Below are 21,176 nucleotides of genomic sequence, written 5' to 3'. Positions count from 1 at the left end.
CAGTTGGTGGAACCTACCGGGATGTGGTTGTATAGGTCCACCAGATCGGGCAGCTTCTCAGGCAACAGACTGCGTTCTTCCAGGGGCAACGTTTTCAGAAGATCCATTACCACCTGGTTCATTTTCTCACAAAGTCCATTAGTTTGCGGATGATAGGGTGTCGTCCTTATCTTCCGGCAGCCATACAGAGTGCAGAATTCTTGGAAGACCTGTGTGGACGGCAGAAATGCTGCTGGAAGGCTCTAGCTGCTGTTCGAGCTGTTAAGTCCTTGACGGGGACGACAACCAAGAACCGGGAGTAGTGATCCACGATGGTTAGTGCGTAGACGTAGCCACTTCTGCTTGGGGTCAGTTTTACATGATCCAAGGCTACCAGTTCCAACGGCTGCCGGGTGACGATGGACTGCAGGGGAGTCTTCTGGCTGGCACGGTCCTTCCTTCTTAGGTTGCACGGGCCACAGTCTCTGCACCATCTCTCGATGGTTCCCCTCATGCCTACCCAGTGGAACCGCTCACGCAGCAGGAACTCCAGCTTCTTCCATCCGAAGTGTCCAGCCCCGTCGTGGTATGCCTCCATCACCATGGCTGCGTCTCTTCGTGGCACCACTACTTGCCAGATTAGTTCATGCGTCCGGGAGTTAACCATTCTGCGGCACAACTTCCCCTTGTAAAGGAACAGTCGACTCTTCTCAGCCCACAGTTGCTTGGCTTCCTCCGGAGCGTCTGGGTCAAGGCGAGCCTCTTGCCGAGTCAGCATCTCCTTCACCAGTCGGACGGCAGGGTCACTGTCTTGCGTTTCCTCCCAGTTGTAGTGAGGCAAGGGGTTAAACGTAGCGGCTTGCTTACTCCTTACCCGGTGGGAATACTGGATAGTCCCATGCCGGTGGAACGCGGGGAGTTCGACTTCTTCCAGTCCCTCTGGATCTTCTCCTACGTCCGGTAGGTTTGGCATCCTGGACAGGGCGTCCGCATTGATATTGGAGCGTCCTGCCCGGTATTTGATGGTGAACTCGTAGTTGGACAGGCGGGCCATCCATCTCTGCTCTAGGGCACCGAGTCTTGCCGTGTCCAGGTGTGTCAACGGGTTGTTATCCGTGTACACGACGAACCGGGAAGAAGCGAGGTAGTGCTTAAAGCGTTCGGTGACTGCCCACACCACTGCCAGGAACTCTTGCTTAAATGAGCTGTAGTTCTCAGGGTTTCTTTCGGTGGGTCGCAGTTTTCGGCTGGCGTAAGCGATTACTCGTTCTTTCCCCTGCTGGATCTGGGACAGCACGGCTCCTAGTCCGATGTTACTTGCGTCGGTGTAGAGGATAAAGGGCTGGCTGTAATCCGGGTACGCCAGGATTTCATCCCCCGTGAGGGCCATCTTCAGCTGGCGGAAGGACTCCTCTTCCAACTTCTCCCATCTGAAGGGCGGCTTCTGGTTCTTGGCCTTCCAGGACTGGCCTATCAGGAGGTCCTGCATAGGAGCTGCCTTTTTGGTGAAACCGGGGATGAACCTGCGGTAGTAGCCTACCAACCCGAGGAACTGCCGCACTTCCTTTACACTGGAGGGACTTGGCCATTCCTTAATTGCGGTGATCTTATCAGGGTCGGGAGCCACTCCGTCAGCGCTCACCACGTGTCCCAGGTACTGCACCTTTGGTTTCAGGAGGTGACACTTGGAGGGTTTCACCTTTAGGCCGTAGCTTGCCAGAGCTTCGAACACTTCCGCCAGGTGTTTCAGGTGGTCCTCATAAGTCTTAGAATATACGATGACATCGTCCAGGTACAACAGGACCGTCTCGAAGTTTCTATGGCCCAGACAGCACTCCATTAATCGTTGGAAGGTTCCTGGTGCGTTGCAGAGTCCGAACGGCATGCAGGTAAACTCGCTAAGTCCCATCGGGGTGGTGAATGCGGTCTTCTCCCGGTCCGCCTCTGCTACAGGAACCTGCCAGTACCCACTAGTGAGATCCAAGGTAGAGAAGAAGTTAGCAGATCTTAAAGCAGCCAAAGACTCCTCTATCCTTGGTAAGGGGTACGCATCCTTGTGTGTGAAACGGTTGATTTTCCGGTAATCTACACACATCCTCATGGTGTTGTCTTTCTTTTTGACTAAGACTAGTGGAGCTGCCCAGGGGCTACAGCTATCCCTGATCACCCCAGCCTCCTTCATGTCTCTAAGCATCCCCTTGGCGTGTTGGTAGTGTGCAGGGGGTACGGGTCGATACCTCTCTTTTATGGGAGGATGGTCTCCCGTGGGGATGTGGTGTTCTACCCCCTTGACTCGCCCGAAGTCTAACGGGTGTTTACTAAACACTCTCTCGTACTCTTGAACCACCCGATAGACTCCCTGTTTCTGATGTGAGGGAGTGGAGTCAGTACCCAAATGTAGTTGCTGACACCAGTCCTCCATTGTTTTCTTAGAGCCGTTACCTTCCTCCGGGTGAGATGGAGGCAAGGGTTCCACAGATTGTATAGCATTTTGGTTAATGGTATATAATTTGGCTAGCGTGGCATACCGGGGCAGGTACACTTCCCTCTTCCCGATATTGATTATGCGAACGGGCACCCTCCCATGGCATACATTAACCACCCCCCGTGCTGTCAAGATGGTGGGCCTACTGTCTGAGTAAACTGGTTCTACCATTGCCTGGTAATCTCTACCTCTCAGACCAATAGCTGCCCGGCACCAAATCATCATTTCACTTTTTGGGGGCATGGCAATAGGGAAAGGGTCACACATTCTCACGCTACCAATCTCACCGCCGGAGAGTTCCACCTGTTGCCGTCGCATCAGTGCCCGGATCTCTTTTTGGAGCACTCGCTGCTCGCCGGAGCTGGCGTTCTTGGCAACCTGCTGTAAAAGGAAAATCACCTCTGCAAGACAATTTTCAATTACATTAGTTCCTAGAGTTATCTTTGGGTGACTCTCGTGTTTGTCAATGTCTACAATGATCAGTCCCTGTGCTGCCAGTTCAACTCTACCAATTTTAATGGTCACCTCTTTAAATCCGATCTGTGGCACGGGCTGACCATTGCTGGCGATGATACTCAAGTCGTCGTCAGGGTAGCGGGTAATATCCGAGTCATTCCAGTACTGCTTGAAGAGCACGTACGGGATGGTGGTGACCTGTGACCCGGTGTCCAGTAGGGCACTCATAGGAATGCCATCCAGTACCACAGGCAAGACTGGACGTCCTCCCACATATTTGTCGCGCCAGTTCGATGGGCCTGATGATCTTTTTCCTAGGGGTTGGCCCTCTACCCTAGGTTGTGCCAGTTTAAAGGACAGTACCTTGCCATATGTCCGGGTTGATTACAGCGGCGGCAGATGGGTCGTCCGTCCTCGTTGTATCGGTCGCTGGGTCTTCCTCTGGCCGGTGGGGTCCTCCTTGGTCGACGCCACGGGATGTCCTCCGGTCCGGATGCCAGCTGGATCTTCCCTGGAGTGGAAACCTGTAAAGACTGCACAGTTCGGGTTAGCGCAGCAACGCTTTTAGCTAGCTCTTGGACCTGATGGTGCAGGTCTGGAGCCGAGTCATTGTTCAAAGCCTGCGCATCAGCTCCCACAGGCCCTGCCGACAAGGGCGCCGCCTCCTGGTGGTAGGTGGTAGTGGGGCGTCTGTGGGTCACAACGCCACCTGGTGCCGGTTCTCGGAGCACCCGGATGGCTCTGTCCTTGAACTGTGCAAATCCCAGATGAGGGTCCTGTAAGGCCATTGCCCGCAACTGGGTTCGGTGGGCATTGCAATATAAACCCTCTATAAATTGTTCAGTTAACAGCCTGTCCTCGTCTCCCACGCCGTCAGGGTCGGTCTGCTTAATGGCTCTCAGGGCCTCTTGTAGGTTCAGGGCATAGTCCCTTATACTCTCATGTGCCCGCTGTTTGCACCCGTAGAATCTAAGCTTGATCTCGGCTGAGGTACGGGTATCAAAGGTGTCCCTCAGCCGGGTTAGTATCCCTGCGACAGTCCTCCCCCCAGGTGGCCAGGACTTTACCTCCCTTTTGGCTGCCCCGGTTAATTGGGCCACCAGGATGCTTACTTTTTGCTCTTCTGTGAGGGGGTACACCTGGAAGAGGCTATCCAGTTTTTCTCTAAAGTCCTGCAGGGTATGTGACTCCCCTGAGTACTGGGGTAGCCAGGCTGCCCCCGGGATATAGGGCATGGTGAGAGGCATGACCGCAACAGCGGTGGCGCTGGCGGGGGTTGGAGCGGTGAAGCTCTCCTCCGTATCCGACATCCTTCTCCCCCCTAGTGGACCGTGGCCTACCTTGTGATGATCCTCTTCCGTAGGCCGCGGCTCCGCAGTGGATCGTCAGGGTTGAGGACCTTCCGTCGCGCTCCTGTGACGTCGGCGTCTGCTGGGCTCCTTCCAGGACCTTACGCAACGTCCGGACGTGAGGCGGGGCTTCAGTTCTCGCACGTTTTCGGAGTCCACGCCCCTCTTCTTCCCGCGCGGCGTCCTCAAGATGGCGTCCAATGGCGGGAAAACTCCACGGATGGCGGGAAGAAGGCCGAAGATGGCGCCGGATGGCGGGAAAACTCCACCGATGGCGGGAAGAAAGCGGAAGATGGCGCCGGATGGCGGGAATCTTCACCACGGGTAAGTTTTCACAGTCTTTTTCAGGCACGCAGTACCCGGTGGTTGCGGGCACGAAATCCTGCCGACTACGCCAAAAGTTGACGCGCCCCTGGGCCTGTGTCGCGCTGCGTTGCGCACGCGGGAGCTTACCCGGAGCCGGATCTGTTGAGGGTTGTAGTCTCGTGGCGGTGATCCGGTCCGTGCCCAGGGAGTCAGACTAAGTGGCGCTGTTTTAACGGTAGATGTTGGACGACTACGCCACCCGTTGAGTGCAGCCAGGGAGCTGCTGCTGCAGGGCAGACCGCTGAGGCCGGTGGTAGGATTGTGCAGCGTGATAGTATAACCCCCAACGGGAGGGGTATGGCCTCAGGGCAGCCGACGTGGATGATGGGGGTAGCAGAAACCACTCGGAGACGGTACTGTGTAGTTCAGGGTCTTTACTGGTGACAAAGATAGACCCTCCCGGAGTACTGGCTAGCGATTGGGGCCTGGTCAGTCCTTGAGCAGATGGGATCTCCCCTGGCCAGGCGGAGTTGTAGGCCTCCCAAACTAACGATACTCTTCTGGCTACCTTGCTAGAGGCGGGTATAAGTAGCCCACGTCCCTGAGTGTACCGTGTGGTGCTCACCCGTATGGCCGGTGACTCGGGGCCTTCGGGTTTCTGGGCCAGAGGACCTGCAATCCCCTGCCGGTCGGTTTCTGCTGCTGGATAGGAGTTAGTCCCCACAGCCTCGGACTCCGGGTCCGGTGATAACTTCTCAGTCAGGGCGAGCTCTGCAGCTGCCAGCCCCTGACTCCTTGTAACACTGTTCCCACAGAGCTCCTGTTGTTTCTTCCTATATTTGCTTCTTTTCTCTGCTTCTTCTCTACTCACTCACCCTGCCTCAGCCCTAGGTTTTTATAGGGGAAGTTCTTCCCCTCCCAGGACTGGGCAGGAGGTGTGGCATGCATAGGATCCCTGACCAAGAGACCTCCCACCTGCTCTCAGACATAACATTGCTGTTACTGTGGAAAACCAGACCCCTGGGGTGCCACATTTCCATAATTTTTTCCTCAGAATTGAGTGATTCCATAATTTTTTCCCTCTGCTTGGTCTGAAAAAAATTACCCTTACTGAGTACCACATATTTTATCTTGATTTCTTTTAGTGTTTCTTAAAGCCATAAAGTTGCCATTTGAAATGACTTTAGTTTTGTGCCATGTCTGTGATCTGCTTTTTTTCTACAACATTAAACAACTGAATGAACATCCTCCGAGCCCGGTGATTCCATAATTTTTGTGCCAGGGGTTGTATGTATATGTGTATATATAGATAGATAGATAGATAGATAGATAGATAGATAGATAGATAGATATAGATATGCTGTGTTCTCTCACACTATTTCTTGGTAGTGTATGCATTCTACATTTTTGTACTATACTATCTAATCCATATAGTATATACTGTAGGTCAAACAATATGCACCAACTGTGATATTGCATCTACACATTGTGGACATGGCGTGGCAACGAGTCTTAGCCTCAGCAGGGCCGCGACACCCCCACCATGATGTTGAGGTCACTTTGCCATTATTACTAAAAGCCCCCATATGCATTAGGCAAAGATGGGCTCACACACGATCTTTCATCAGTTAGACAAACGGTCATTTGTCATTGTTAAAAAAAAGTATCTTAAACGTTATCAACCATGTTAGATTTTTTCGACCAATGATACAGCCAGTGCTTATAAATGGGCAAAAATATCCCACATGCCGGATTAGTGTTTTGACCAATAATGAACTTTTTTCAGTCAGACATTCTTCGAAACAACAATTCATTAGTTTTGAAATTGTCCGTTTCGGACTACTTTAAACTACTGTAATGTGTGCGCACCTTAAGGCTTTGTTTGTGTTAATAATCATGAAATAAGTTGGATACAGTCCTAGGATACCTCAGAGTGTTACACATGCCTTTTCAGAGCTCTTTGAATTTGATTTTTGGGGAAAAAATTAGTTGAAACTGGCGAATTTTAATTGCAAAAGCTTCAATCATCTCAAGTAAAAGGCCGAGCTGAATGATGTTATGCCATGTTGTGTTATAAATACAAACAGAGAGAGAGCGCAAAGACCAATAGAGTTTCACCTGTAGACATAGGAATGAATAATAAAAAGGTGGTGCTCACCTGGTTTGGTTGTGTAAGGACACAACCACCATAACGTATAAAAAGCAGCTGCAGCGGCCAATGGGTGTCCCACAGGACCAGAATAAATCCAAAGGCGGTGAAAGTAGAGATATACGTCCGCGCCGCTGAAAAATCCTCAAGTCAGGAACATGTAATAATATCCTTGTTTATTGGTAAATGCCTACGCGTTTCTGGGTGTTCCACACCCCTTCATCAGGGCACCAACAGATATATCTGTTGGTGCCCTGATGAAGGGGTGTGGAACACCCAGAAACGCGTAGGAATTTACCAATAAACAAGGATATTATTACATGTTCCTGACTTGAGGATCTTTCAGCGGCGCGGACGTATATCTCTACTTTCACCGCCTTTGGATTTATGTTGTGTTATATGCTTTTATAACTATAAAACATAAACAAGTACCTGTGAGTGCAGTTTCCCTGTCTGCTGTGAGTCCATTGGAAGCCAATATCTGCAATATATACATTTATGGAACGTCGTCTCTAGTTAAGCTGTGTATAGTTTTATTTTACATTTACATGCATGCCTGCATTTGGTATCACACGTTAGATGTGAAGCACTTTATATAGTTCATCTTCACTTGCAGTTCAGCCTTTGATAATTAGGGATCTTGCGGACGGCGTGGTTTCTCCTAGGGTTATATTCAATCTGGTAGACTCCATTAGAGAAATACAAGAGATCTGATGCAGAGAGACAGAGAGAGAATCAATTCACATCATTCATATCTGCAATATATTTCATTGTTAATATAATATTAGCTCTACAACAGCTCCTCCTGCACCACAGCATGAAATGTCCTGCTGATGTCATGATATCATTGGGGATCGAGATGGGAAAACTTTGGCTGCGCCTACAGGTATTGGTCTATCATAGCCATGACACTTTCTGGCTATCGCCAGTTAGTTACCAATGTACCATGAAGTAAAAAAAAAACAACTAATATCACCAGATTTTCAGAAACCAAGGAGACTCATATACATATGAGTAAATGTATACTTTCCCATATAGTATAGTGTATCTATATATTGTATAGAACGAAAAGGTTTTGGTACCGTGTTAGTGACTCGCCCAGGGGGGGATATATGGGGGAAACTCGGTACCCGGGCCTTTACCTTCTGTGTGGGATGTCACAGCAGTCGGCTCCCGAGCCCGTCCTCTGGGGTCACTCTTTAAAAGGGGGTTTTTGTTAACAGTTTATCTCGTGACGCCACCTGTGGTTCCCGGTAATGAATACCGGCGCTGCTGCAGACCTCCTGGGATGTTTCTGCTCCCCACAGGCGGAGCGGGCCCCCGGGGCAGGGTTGATGGAAGGGATGCAGGTGAGAGGTGGCCCAGATGGGCCAGGGGAGAATAACAGACACGCACACAGGGGGTTCGCTTCAGTACCTTTACTGGTGTAACGGCAGGTATGGTCCAGGGTACTTGATAGGAAGGGTGCACTTCTGAACTCTCCCCAGTGAGCGGGTATAAGGCCTCCTGATCTGTTTCTTCCTCTCTCTCTCTGAAGCTTCTGACCAGCCTGAAACTTGGCCTAGCTTCTGTACTCTTTCACTCTCCTCACCTGCATGCTTGGTGGTAAGAACTTTCTTCTGGCTACCACTATCCCTGGGCGCTGGGGCCTTCGTGGTTCCTAGTTCTTTAAATGATTGTAGCTTCAGGTTGACCAGGAGTTTAGAATCCTCCTGGTATACCGGTTATTCCTACTGGGCGTAGAGGACCCTGTAGGCGCGGACCCGGTGTCCGGCTTGTTTTCTGGGGTGAGTCTAAGATGCTCCTCTGCCCCCATAACTCCTCTCACTCTTCTCCTTGCCTCCGGCCCCGCTCTAGGCCCCAAGGCTTCAGCACGTGCTTTAGGCCCTGGCTGGCCCTCAGCACAGCAGCTCACATGCTGCTTCTTCACTGATCTCTGTGCCAGCACACACTCTGACTCTAACTCCACCTTCCAGTCTATATATATCACTAACAGGGCTCCCTCTGGTGGTATGAGGTGGAAGGGTGGAGGTGTCTGTGTGTAGTGAGGGCCTCTTGTGGAGAAGTCCGTCCATGCACCCTTTTGGGTCCTGTGGTACCTGTAATAGCAGGGTGCCACATTAGCCAGTTGAAAAAAGATTGATTGTTCTCAGTGGGAGAAACAAAATAATCTTGTAATTATGATATCTTTTAATGGCTAACAAAAATAAAATAAGTGATACAAAGCAAGCTTTCCAGACTACTTGGGTCTCTTCATCAGGCATTGTACAGGGTGGGCTATTTATATGGATACACCTTAATTAAATGGGAATGGTTGGTAATATCAACTTCCTGTTTGTGGCACATTAGTATATGGGAGGGGGAAAACTTTTCCAGATGGGTGGTGACCATGGCGGCCATTTTGAATTCAGCCATTTTGGATCCAACTTTATTGTATAACAAAATATCTGAAGTAAAAGAAATGTAAATACAAAAAGAGCTGAGACAAGACATAATAAATGGACATTTATTATGTCATGTCTCAGCTCTTTTTGTGTATATAATTATATCACTGATCACTGAACTCTAATAATCCAAAAGTGCATAAACTTTATCAAAGAGGCTTTCCAGGGTTTAATGATGTGCACCAATGTCTGGGATAGGCTTCAATGTGTGATTGATGAGGATTCCACCACCAGTAGCACGGTCAACAGAACGGACAAGCAGCACATCAAGTTGGACTAAAACAGTGCCATCCATGTGTATGTGGCTAAATCTGGTACTACAGCTTAATCCCTCCTAGTGAATCAGTGTATGAGCTCTATTACTACACATAGCCACAATGCTTCCTTTTTTCTGCTGATCACTGAGAATGAGAATTTTTACAAATAATACTTTGACCGTCTGTCTTAAAGTTAGGTCATCAATGTTAAAACATGGAAAACAAAGACTTATAGTTTTATAGCCTAAAGATGTTGCCAAAAGAGGGGTAAATTATATTTACATAGAGAGACAGACGCCAGTGGAAAAAAAAATATTTACTCAAAAGAGCAAGTTCCTGTAATTCAGCATAATAAAACAATGAGTGCACAGTCAGATTACCTCCTCCTCTGCTGGCACTCCCATCAATCCAGCAGCAGTGCCAGGTAAAATGTGGCACCGGTGCCAGCAGGGGATTGCAGCAAACAAGGTAGCTGGTATCCAGACATTCGGCAGCTAGACATGTTCACACTGCCCCCCCCCCCCCGGTGAACCAGGGGCAAGGGCCAGGAGCCAACTGCTCCCAGGGGTGGAGGCGCCACTCAGCCTTATGTACCCTGAATGTAGGAAGAGGGGCTCAGGAACAGCAGCTTAACCCCTTAGATGCTGCTCTCAATCGTGACAGAAACAATTAAGAGGTTGGAAAACGGGTGCTGATGTCATTATCTCGGCACTCAAGGGTCTACTGAGGGAATAGGCAATTTTACAGTACTCTGCAATATTTTAATACAAGCGGTTGCAGATTCAACGTCCTCTAGTAAGGCTAATAAAAATATTAATAATAAAGAAAAATTAAAAAAAAATATATAAAAGTTCTAATTAACCAAGTTTATTAAAGTCTAAAATATTAACATATTTGCTATTGCTAAGTGCGCAACCTATTCGAACTAATAAAATGTTATAATATTTATCCCATAGAAACTGCAAAAGGAAAAAAGAAAATGGCAGAACCACGTTTTTTTTTAGGTAATCTTACCTCCCAAAAATCATAAAGATCATAAAGTTGTATGGAATCCCAAAAATGAATAGATAGAGATCATAAAGTTGTATGGACCTCCAAAGTGGTCATGCTAAAAATGACACATTTTACTGCAAAAATCAAGGCCTCATACAACTCTTTCAACCAAAAAAAAAATTTAAAAAAAGGCATTTTTCTACATAAGCCTGGAGCAGGACCTGTCCATCGCCCATGGACCTGTCCATTCCTATACTAATGAATGTGCATTACGACTACCTCCCCCCTCTCGAGATAGATACGCGTCCTTATCCTGTGCATAGGCCATAAATGTGCAATATAGGATGTGGTAGATCGCTTACTTGGCTGCACACGGAGGTAGACACAGGTATGCTGTCTCTTTAAATCTTTGGTTGGTTTATTGTAATGTGGCATAAACCAACATTTAGTCCGTGAAAATAAACACAGCAAAACAGGAAAACAAAGCAAAAATGGTCACACAAAGAACACAGTCCTTGTAGTAGCAAGGATCCGCCTACTGAGAATTCAGTAACTCCACTTGGTTCTGGAACAAACACAAGCTCCCTTCTGGAGCTAACTTCTCCAGACATTGAACTCTGAATGCCTCAGCTACCGAGTATTTAAACTCCCCCAGACCACACCCTGAGGTGGAGATATGGTGAATGACCTCCCACCCTTCACAATGGCCATTCACAAAAACACTCCCTTTTACAAATGGACTTAACCCCTCTCAACAAATAACATGCTGGAGGAAACTTAATGGTTTTAGTTCACTGAGTCTAACAGCCTCAGGGAAAACATATCTCCCCTCCAGCACTTTACCAGTGACTTTGTCACAAGGAATATACTTTTAATTTTTTTGTTTTGTTCGTGAAAGAAACACAAACACCACAAAACCAACGTGTAAAAATACACTATAAATTTGTTAAATATTGATACGAGAATGAGGCAACGGTGGTTACATTCATAATTACAAATTTCAATGAGAAACTTCTTGCTGTGGATCAAACAGAAAATTGTACGCACCGTTAACCTGAACAGCCGCCTCCACTCTTTTCCCAATTCCTGGAAAGCCCTTTTTTATTTTCCTAGGAGATTTGCGATCCATTTTGAGACTTACATGATCATAGCTGCAAAATAAATATTGACATTATATGTATCCACTGTATGTAAAAATGTAAGACTAGGGAGATCTCTGTACATTGGGGTTCATTCACATGTCCGTTTTTAACATACGTGAGCTATCCGTTTTTTTATTTAACAGACAGGACACGGATACACTACAGTGTATGACCCATTTTATATGGAATTATTTATTTGAGGATCTATGGTTTGCAACAAAAAAATTGGAGACATGTCCATATTTAGTTTGCTTCATAGTCCAAACTGTCACATTTCAATGAATAGGTACGTGGTGTGAACAGACAACTTATGGATGCCATCATGGTGCACCCATGTTCTGCCTGTTTGGAATTGAGCCTGAGACCAGGCTCAGATGACCATATGAGGAAAAAAATAACAAGTCAATGTTTTACATATCCAGCTCCTTTGCAGGCCTTTGCATCTCTGTGGCTATGGAGGGTCAGAGTTTTGTGTTATGCTATGCTCTGCTCAACTCTAGGTGGGTCGCTTTTGGTTGAAGGCACATTAGTGATTACTAAAGTGGTGGAATAATGTTCTTCTCCGTGTTATTTGATGTCTTATTCCATGTATTAGCTTTTTTGTTTTTAATGGTCTTCGGTTCGATTTCGAGCTATGGCAACTTGATGGATAAATGATCTGTTGGAAGATCGATCTTGTGCAAGCCTACATAGGTCCACCAGGGTCTTCTCCTCCATTATCTTGATAGTATCAAGTTATCGGGTTGCTGGTCTTCCTCTTCGCTTTGTTCCTTCTATTCTTCCAACCATGATATCCTTCTCCCGTGATAGCTCTCTTCGTATGATGTGTTCAAAGTAGGCAAGTCGTAGCTTGGTGAACCTTTCTTCCAGTGACATGTCTGGCTTGATTTGTTCCAAAATTGATTTGTTAGTTCTTCTTCCCATCCATGGTATTGATAACCACATCCTTCTCCAGCACCACATTTCGAAGGTGTTGATTCTTCTTCTGACTTATTTCATTATCATCCAGGATTCGCATCCGTATGTTCGTCGCTAGTGAAATGTTCCTGTGGCTATGGAGGGTCAGAGTTTTGTGTTATGCTATGCTCTGCTCAACTCTAGGTGGGTCGCTTTTGGTTGAAGGCACATTAGTGATTACTAAAGTGGTGGAATAATGTTCTTCTCCGTGTTATTTGATGTCTTATTCCATGTATTAGCTTTTTTGTTTTTAACGGTCTTCGGTTCGATTTCGAGCTATGGCAACTTGATGGATAAATGATCTGTTGGAAGATCGATCTTGTGCAAGCCTACATAGGTCCACCAGGGTCTTCTCCTCCATTATCTTGATAGTATCAAGCTATCGGGTTGCTGGTCTTCCTATTCGCTTTGTTCCTTCTATTCTTCCAACCATGATGTCCTTCTCCCGTGATAGCTCTCTTCGTATGATGTGTCCAAAGTAGGCAAGTCGTAGCTTGGTGAACCTTTCTTCCAGTGACATGTCTGGCTTGATTTGTTCCAAAATTGATTTGTTAGTTCTTCTTCCCATCCATGGTATTGATAACCACATCCTTCTCCAGCACCACATTTCGAAGGTGTTGATTCTTCTTCTGACTTGTTTCATTATCATCCAGGATTCGCATCCGTATGTTCGTCGCTAGTGAAATGTTCCTTGATTTTAAGACCTTGTCCACTGACTTCATTGTTGATTTGCCCATAGCTATTCTCCTATTGACTTCCAGTGTCGTCGTTGCATATTGAGTGATCGTTGATCCGAGTAGGTTGAAGCTCTTAACAACTTCCGGTTTGTCACCGTCTGTCTCAAATGTGTATTGTCTTTAGGGGTTTCTAAAGCCTGTAATTAAACCTAAATCCAGAAATGTGCCAAATGGATTATTCAAGGGCAAAAATGGATGGCTTGTGCTTTCTGAGCATGGGAGAGGGGACCAGAGAAGCTAACACAGGAGTACGAATTTAGCTAGACCTGAAATTCAAATCAGCTACTGGATGGAAGGAAGCAAAATAAGGTAATGGAGTATATTACAAAGATTCAAAACTATACAAAGGCTGATCATTAACAGGGCTATAACCAGTGTCAGACTGAAGAACATTGGGCCCACCAGAGGATTTGATTCTGAGGGCTCACCTTTCTCCCCCACTCAAGAGCCCCATAGCAGCTGCAAGGTTTGCACTATGAGCTCTCCTGAAGGAGAAGCCAGGGCCCACCGGAAGATTCTCCGGTTCTCTGGTGGGCCAGTCCAACCCTGACTATAACTATCACATACATTTACTGGGTTTCTAATTAGGCATTAGTGCAAAATCTGTAAAAGAGCCCCCATCCCTATCCTGTTCCATTTTTTACACTTCTGTCTTCTTTTGTGACCTATTAGACAAGCCGGTTGAACCTGCTCCTCTGTAATGTCTACGTTTGCTCCTATAAGTGTAATTAATTTTGCTAATATTATTAACGTGGAAGCAATGTCTATCACATGCAACTACCAACCTCCAGTACTTATCTCGCACAAAGAAAATTGCTTTCCTTTCTTCTTTCAAGAACAACGCTGCATCTATTTTTTTAACATAATTTGGGAACCCAAATTTTGAGATATCTTGGGGATAGTCCCGGACCAAGCTGAAGCCTCTTGTAATCCAAAAATGTCGGCCTGTGTGAGACAAACAATTCAGTGTTCACTTGATTTGTTAAATTTGCTTCTAGACATGATGATTGAGATCTATAAGGGTCAAATCCACTCCTTCTTCCTTAATATAAGAGGTAATATGGCATGTCTTAAAGGGTGTCCTCACCTTATAATGTTGTGACCATCGTTAGTATATGTCATAACATTATGATGATCAGTGGAGCTCCAACCTCTGAGATCTCCACTAATCATAACAAAGAAGGAAACAGACCTTTCAGATGATTCATGTCTCTGCAGCACTTCTGGTCACTCTCAAGTGCAACACAACCCATTTCAAATTAATGCTACTCCATTCCAAGGATCATTTGTGGTTGGAAAATTGGATTCCAACTGTCAGGCTTGTTGGTATATGCAACAGTTGTGGACTTCTTTGTTTGTGTGAAGGAGGACTTTATGCTGATCTGACAGTAGATGGCGATGTTGTGTAAAGTTTCCTGGTTTACTGTATTGTAAAAAGAGAAAAAAGTCTCTCTTGTTTTTACTGTTTTGTTCTTACTTCCTGGTGCAGTTCTGTGTGACTGTGCGTTTTTTCTTTTACCTCATGTTCTGAGAAGTAAAAGCTTGTTATCCCATGTAATCTGCTTTGTGAAGTTTCTACCGCAATTTGGGGTATCCAGAAGCTGCACAACAGGGCTTTCTTGTGCCCATTATGGCATTTCAGAACGTGACCCCCCATTTCAGAATGCACTACTAATCATCCTACAGCTTTTAACTCTGATATATCCAGTAATAAATTCAGCAATCATGTTACATCTGTGTATATTCTTATAAATATGTACAGTTGTATCACACTGTGTTAGCAACCACTCAAATAATGTTGGCTGTAGAAACATTTAAAGGGAATCAGTCAGCAGGTGTTTGCTATGTAAGCTGAGAGCAGCATGATGTAGGGGCAGGGACCAATTCCAGGGATATTTCACTTACTAGGCTGTGTTTTTGTTTCAATAAAGTCAATATTTTATCAGCAGGAGATCATCACTAGAGGACTAGGTGTCTCGCGCCTCCTGGTCCAGTTCTGCCCCCACAACCGATTGGCAGCTTTCTGTCAATATACAATCTACACGGAAAGAGGCCACTCAGTAGTGTGGATGAGGTTATACACAGCTCAACATTCAGAGAACTGCTAGATCTGCAGCAGATAAAACTGTGATTGTATTGCAACTGCTGCACCCAGTAAGTGATACATCGCTGAAATCAGGGTCTCTGTCCCTACATCATGCTGCTATTAGGTTACATTGCAAAATCCTGCTGACTGATTTCCTTTAAATGGATTATGTAATCAGAAAAAAGACCAATTTTCAAGGTTCAGGTCTTTTTTATATGTATTTAAAAAAATGAATGTTTTTTTTGTTTCATATATCACTAAATTATATATATAAAATCTTGTACTTTGTACATGGGCCACTAGGCCTAATATTAGACTCTTACTTACTTATGTGGACATTAACAGCAATAGACTGAGCACGGACCCTATTTTTTTGTATAGAAGCATTATGTGAGTATGCTCTAATCCAGGAAAATGTCACTGTGAAAGGAGGATGAGGAGGTGAGCTGTGACATCGCCTATCGTGAATGATGGGTCCTGTGTTATCTGCTGTATATAGAGTTATTATCAGTCATTGTACAAGAGGAGGAGGAGGTGAACTGTGACATCACCTATTGTGAATGGTGGATCTTGTGTTATCTACTGTATATAGACGTGTTATCAGTCATTGAACAGGAAGAGGGGGAGGTGAGCTGTGACATCACCTATTGTGAATGGTGGATCCTGTGTTATCTACTGTATATAGAGGTGTTATCAGTCATTGTACAGGAGGAGGAGGTGAGCTGTGACATCACCTATTGTGAATGGTGGATCCTGTGTTATCTACTGTATATAGAGGTGTTATCAGTCATTGAACAGGAAGAGGGGTAGGTGAGCTGTGACATCACCTATTGTGAATGGTGGATCCTGTGTTATCTACTGTATATAGAGGTGTTATCAGTCATTGTACAGGAGGAGGTGAGCTGTGACATCACCTATTGTAAGTGGTGAATCCAGTGTTATAAACTGTATATAGAGGTGTTATCAGTCATTGAATAGGAAGAGGGGGAGGTGAGCTGTGACATCACCTATTGTGAATTGTGGATCCTGTGTTATCTACTGTATATAGAGGCGTTATTAGTCATTGTACAGGAGGAGGAGGAGGTGAGCTGTGACATCACCTATCGTGAATGGTGGATCCTGTGTTATCTACTGTATATAGAGGTGTTATCAGTCATTGTACAGGAGGAAGAAGTGAGCTGTGACATCACTTATTGTGAATGGTGGATCCTGTGTTGTCTACTATATATGGAGGTGTTTTCATTCAGTGTACAGGAGGAGGTGAGCTGTGACATCACCTATTGTAAGTGGTGAATCCAGTGTTATAAACTGTATATAGAGGTGTTATTAGTCATTGTACAAGAGGAGGAGGAGGTGAGCTGTGACATCACTTATTGTGAATGGTGAATCCTGTGTTATCTACTATGTATAGAGGTGTTATCAGTCATTGCACAGGAGGAGGAGGTGAGCTGTGACATCACCTATTGTGAATGGTGGATCCTGTGTTATCTACTGTATATAGAGGTGGTATCAGTCATTGTACAGGAGGTGTTATCAGTCATTGTACAGGAGGAGGAGGTGAGCTGTGACATCACCTATTGTGAATGGTGGATCATGTGTTATCTACTGTATATAGAGGTGGTATCAGTCATTGTACAGGAGGTGTTATCAGTCATTGTACAGGAGGAGGAGGTGAGCTGTGACATCACCTATTGTGAATGGTGGATCCTGTGTTATCTACTGTATATAGAGGTGTTATCAGTCATTGAACAGGAAGAGGGGTAGGTGAGCTGTGACATCACCTATTGTGAATGGTGGATCCTGTGTTATCTACTGTATATAGAGGTGTTATCAGTCATTGTACAGGAGGAGGTGAGCTGTGACATCATCTACTGTAAATGATGGATCCTGTGTTATCTACTGTATATAGAGGTGGTATCAGTCATTGTACAGGAGGTGTTATCAGTCATTGTACAGGAGGAGGAGGAGGTGAGTTGTGACATCACCTATTGTGAATGGTGGATCTTGTTTTATCTACTGTACTACTGTATATAGAGGTGTTATCAGTCATTGAACAGGAGGAGGAGGTGAGCTGTGACATCACCTATTGTGAATGGTGGATCCTGTGTTATCTACTGTATATAGAGGTGTTATCTTTCATTGCAATCCTGTCTGTTATGATAATGAGAATACTGAAAAGTAAGAGTTTAATATTAGGCTTAGTGGCCTGTGTGAAAATTGTGAAATTTGTATTTTTTTTTATATGGATAGTGATATTGAAAATTAAAAAAAACATTCTAAAAATATTTTTTAAAAATACATTTAACAAAAAACCCCATTGATTGTACCAGGAAAAAGTCCCCGTTTGGTACAAAACAGCTATTGTCTGCATTCTGAAGTATTCCACATGATACCACTCGGTATTTTTATAGTTTTGCAGTAAAGTCTGCTGATCTTTTACACAAGGTTGAGCGCCACTTTTGATTCTTCTTACTTTAACAGGATAGTGTTAAAGATAGAAGGAAGCTAAATAAGGTAGGGAAATATGTTAGAAAGATTCATAATTTTACAAAGAATGATCAATAATTAAATAAAAAAAAGTTTAAATGTGTTGTCAACTAGTAGGACAATCCCTTCCCGATCTGAATGTTTGCCCCCATGAAAATAAGAAAGCCTATACTCACCTCCTGTTCTGGCGCCGTTCCAGCGGTGTCGGCACTCGCGGTCCCGGGGCTCACGTGCGGTTGTTATGACATGTGAGCCCTGCACCCAATCAGCGCTGGCGTCACTGTCCCCACTTTCGGAAGTATAAGTAATCAAGAAGAAGGGAGCGCCCAGCTCTCACTTCACGGGAGGCGAGTATAAGCTTTTTTATTATCACGGGGGCAAACATTCAGATCGAGAAGGGGTTGTCCTAGAAATGGAAAACCCCTTTAATTATTCTTTAATCTTAAAATTGATAAAACATTTTATTACTTATTGCTAACCTTTGAACAGGTAGACAATGTCTCTCTGTGGAACTTCATAGGCTGCATCAATGCTTTGAAGTTTTGGCCAAGTGGCGCTAAGGAAGATGGTATCAATATTGCTTTTTGCTCCACTTTTCCTCCAGATTATCCTTATTAAGACAAAAAATAGAATGATATTATTAAATAATCTTAAAAATGTACTCATTTACATCTATGCCTTCATCCATTATAAATGTCCCTGCCCAAACACTGACACTCTTAAAACACTAATCCAATACCTCACTACTAATTGACATTCCACTACACATTCTGGCTCTGATCGCGGCCATCATGAATGAAGCTGCCAGGCTCATCTGTCTATATTGCAGTTATACTAATGCTTCTTGCTAAATTTAACACCTTACAGGCTACACTTTTCTACACCTATAGGTGCCCCTACAGCTAAATGGCCCATTACTCTCATCCTCATCATATACCCTCTGGTTTTCATAACTTCTCCCATGAAGTGCCCATTTGGCTAACCGTTATTCAGACTCCACTGCTCTGTGGCAGTCATTGCACTGGCTGCCCATGAATTATAGGATCCAATTTAAATTGCTTGTTCTCATCCACAAAGCCCTCCACAGTGTAGCACCCCCCTACATCTCTTCCCTCATTTCTGTTTATCGGCCTACCCGTTCTCTACGCTCCGCTAGCGACTTTCGACTAACATTCGCACTAATCCGTACCTCCTACTCCAGGCTTCAAGACTTCTCCTGAGCTGCACCTATTCTTTGGAATGCTCTATCCCAAGAAATTAGGATGAACCACAACTTACACAGTTGTAGGCGCTCCCTAAAAACACAACTGTTTAGGGCGGCCTATCACCTTCCCTAATCAAAGTCCTTTTATCTTCTTATAGCCCATCCCTTATTTCTCCAAACACAGGTCTACACCGAACCAAAAAGCACCACAAATACTGGCTGGTGAAGAGCTCATGCAGCCTCTATCTATCCCTCATCCCCTCAAGATGGCTGGACTATCCTTGTAAATAAGCCATTGTACTTTGTGTCATCCCCACCTCACTGTAGATTGTAAGCTCTTACGAGCAGGGTTGTCATTATTTTTGCTGTAATTATTGTATTATCTTTAGCTATGCTACTTATGACTGTTGTATATGAACCTGTGAATTGTTAAGCGCTGCTGAATATGTTGGTGCTATATAAATAAAGATTATTATTATTATTATTATTTGTGGAAATGAAGGTCTAGATTGTCACACTAGTGCATCCATTTTTAAGTGGTGTGGCTTGACAATGTATTTTTCCACGGAAATTAGATAAGCAAAGTAGTATTAAAATATAACATTTAATAGATATACTGTATATTAAAACCTATACTCAAAATTACAATTTTAGATATTAACCCTTATTGGCATATACTGTGTAGTGGTTTCACTCAATGCCCGAGCACACATGATTCCTGTGGATAATCTCAAAAGGTGTATACCATACATTTCATATACCCATATACCATCTATGCATACACAAAAGATGGAATCATGTGTGCTCGGGCGTTGAGTGAAACCACGACACAGTATATGTCCCTTTGAGCATATTTACATTATCCCTTTAAGAATTTAAACTTTAAATGCCAATAAGGGTTAAAAATTGTATACACCTCTGCTTTATACAACTGAGGTTGTTTATTAAATCCTATATATCTGTGATTTGGCATTTCAGTATATGTGGTATGCATGTATGCACGGCTATTTAGCTGTTGATGGTTAATTCAGAAGACCCAAAGTTTCTGTATGGCTTTTGGTTTTGTCTAATTTTGAGTATAGATTTTAATATATGTCTATTAAATGCTAGATTTTAATGCTTCTTTGCTTATCTAATTTGACTATTATTATTGGTTATCCCCGATAGCTCTTTACTATTTTTCCACGGAAGCCTAGCTTTCAGTATGTCACACAACTAAGGCCCATACACAACCTGACTCGGTCACAGATATTTTTATTACACTCTGGGCTCAACTTGCTACTATTTTTCCTGCCAGATCCACAGTGACCACCACTAACCACCACTTCATTTAGAGATAGGGTAATCTACCTTTGAGCTAGGGCTGTCTTGCTACAAATCAATATTAAAATTTAAGGTAATGTATCAGTTTAAAAATACCCTTCCTTAAAGAATAGTAAATCTCTTCTCATGCTAGTTATTGCATCAAATTTTAAGTCTTTGTCACATTTTCTTGGAGCTGTTGGGTTTTTTGGGACATCTGCAGGTGTTGACTCTTTCGTTGGTTTAGGTACAGGTTTCTTTGGTGGTATTGGCTGAGGTTCCTTTGGAGGTTTAGGTGGAGGTTCCTTTGGAGGTTTAGGTGGAGGTTCCTTAGGTGGTTTGGGCTGAGGTTCTTTGGGTGGTTTTGGCTGAGGTTCCTTTGGAGGTTTGGGTGCTGGTTCCATAGGTGGTTTAGGTTGAGGTTCCTTGGGTGGTTTAGGCTGAGGCTCCTTGGGTGGTTTAGGCTGAGGCACCTTGGGTGGTTTAGGCAGAGGTTCCCTTGGTGGTTTTGGCTCATTAAGAATTCTTGGTCCTGTTTGTAAAATAAATGTGTTACAAAATTTTCTGTTTTGCTTTAACCCCTTCACCCCAGCTTATTTTCACCTTCCTGACCAGGCCAATGTTTTCAATTCTCACCAGTGTCACTTTACGAGGAAATAACTCTGAAACACTTCATTTTCAGGAACAGTGGAAAGCTCAAAAGAGATGGAGCGCCATAACAGAGTAAATGTTTCTGTTATGGTTTGCGGGTGCCATGACCCACTGGGAGAGCCTCCGCGGTCCCAGAACAGCAGACCCCCCATAAGTGACCCCATTTTACAAACTACACCTCTCAATGAATTC

General features: G+C 44.7%; 1 protein-coding gene across 1 annotated transcript in view; it reads right to left on the bottom strand.

Annotated features, from left to right (window-relative positions):
* Positions 1–7,235: 7,235 nt before the first annotated feature.
* Positions 7,236–21,176, bottom strand: part of LOC141193289 (collagenase 3-like) — a 34,108-nt gene continuing 20,167 nt past the window's right edge. Inside the window, exons 6-10 of the mRNA XM_073662121.1 lie at positions 20,451–20,865; positions 18,307–18,437; positions 14,040–14,199; positions 11,466–11,569; positions 7,236–7,434 (exon numbers count right to left, since the gene is read on the bottom strand). Of these exons, the coding sequence (XP_073518222.1) occupies positions 7,331–7,434; positions 11,466–11,569; positions 14,040–14,199; positions 18,307–18,437; positions 20,451–20,865 (914 nt within the window). The 3' untranslated portion in view covers positions 7,236–7,330. The remainder of the gene's footprint in view (positions 7,435–11,465; positions 11,570–14,039; positions 14,200–18,306; positions 18,438–20,450; positions 20,866–21,176) is intronic.

This window comes from Phyllobates terribilis, unplaced genomic scaffold, assembly GCF_046119375.1.
Source record: "Phyllobates terribilis strain yellow unplaced genomic scaffold, ASM4611937v1 Scaffold_2__4_contigs__length_985480577, whole genome shotgun sequence".
NCBI classification, from domain to species: Eukaryota; Metazoa; Chordata; class Amphibia; order Anura; family Dendrobatidae; genus Phyllobates; species Phyllobates terribilis.
The sequence above is the reverse complement of the archived record's forward strand: the minus strand, read 5'-3'. Positions and strand labels throughout refer to the sequence as shown.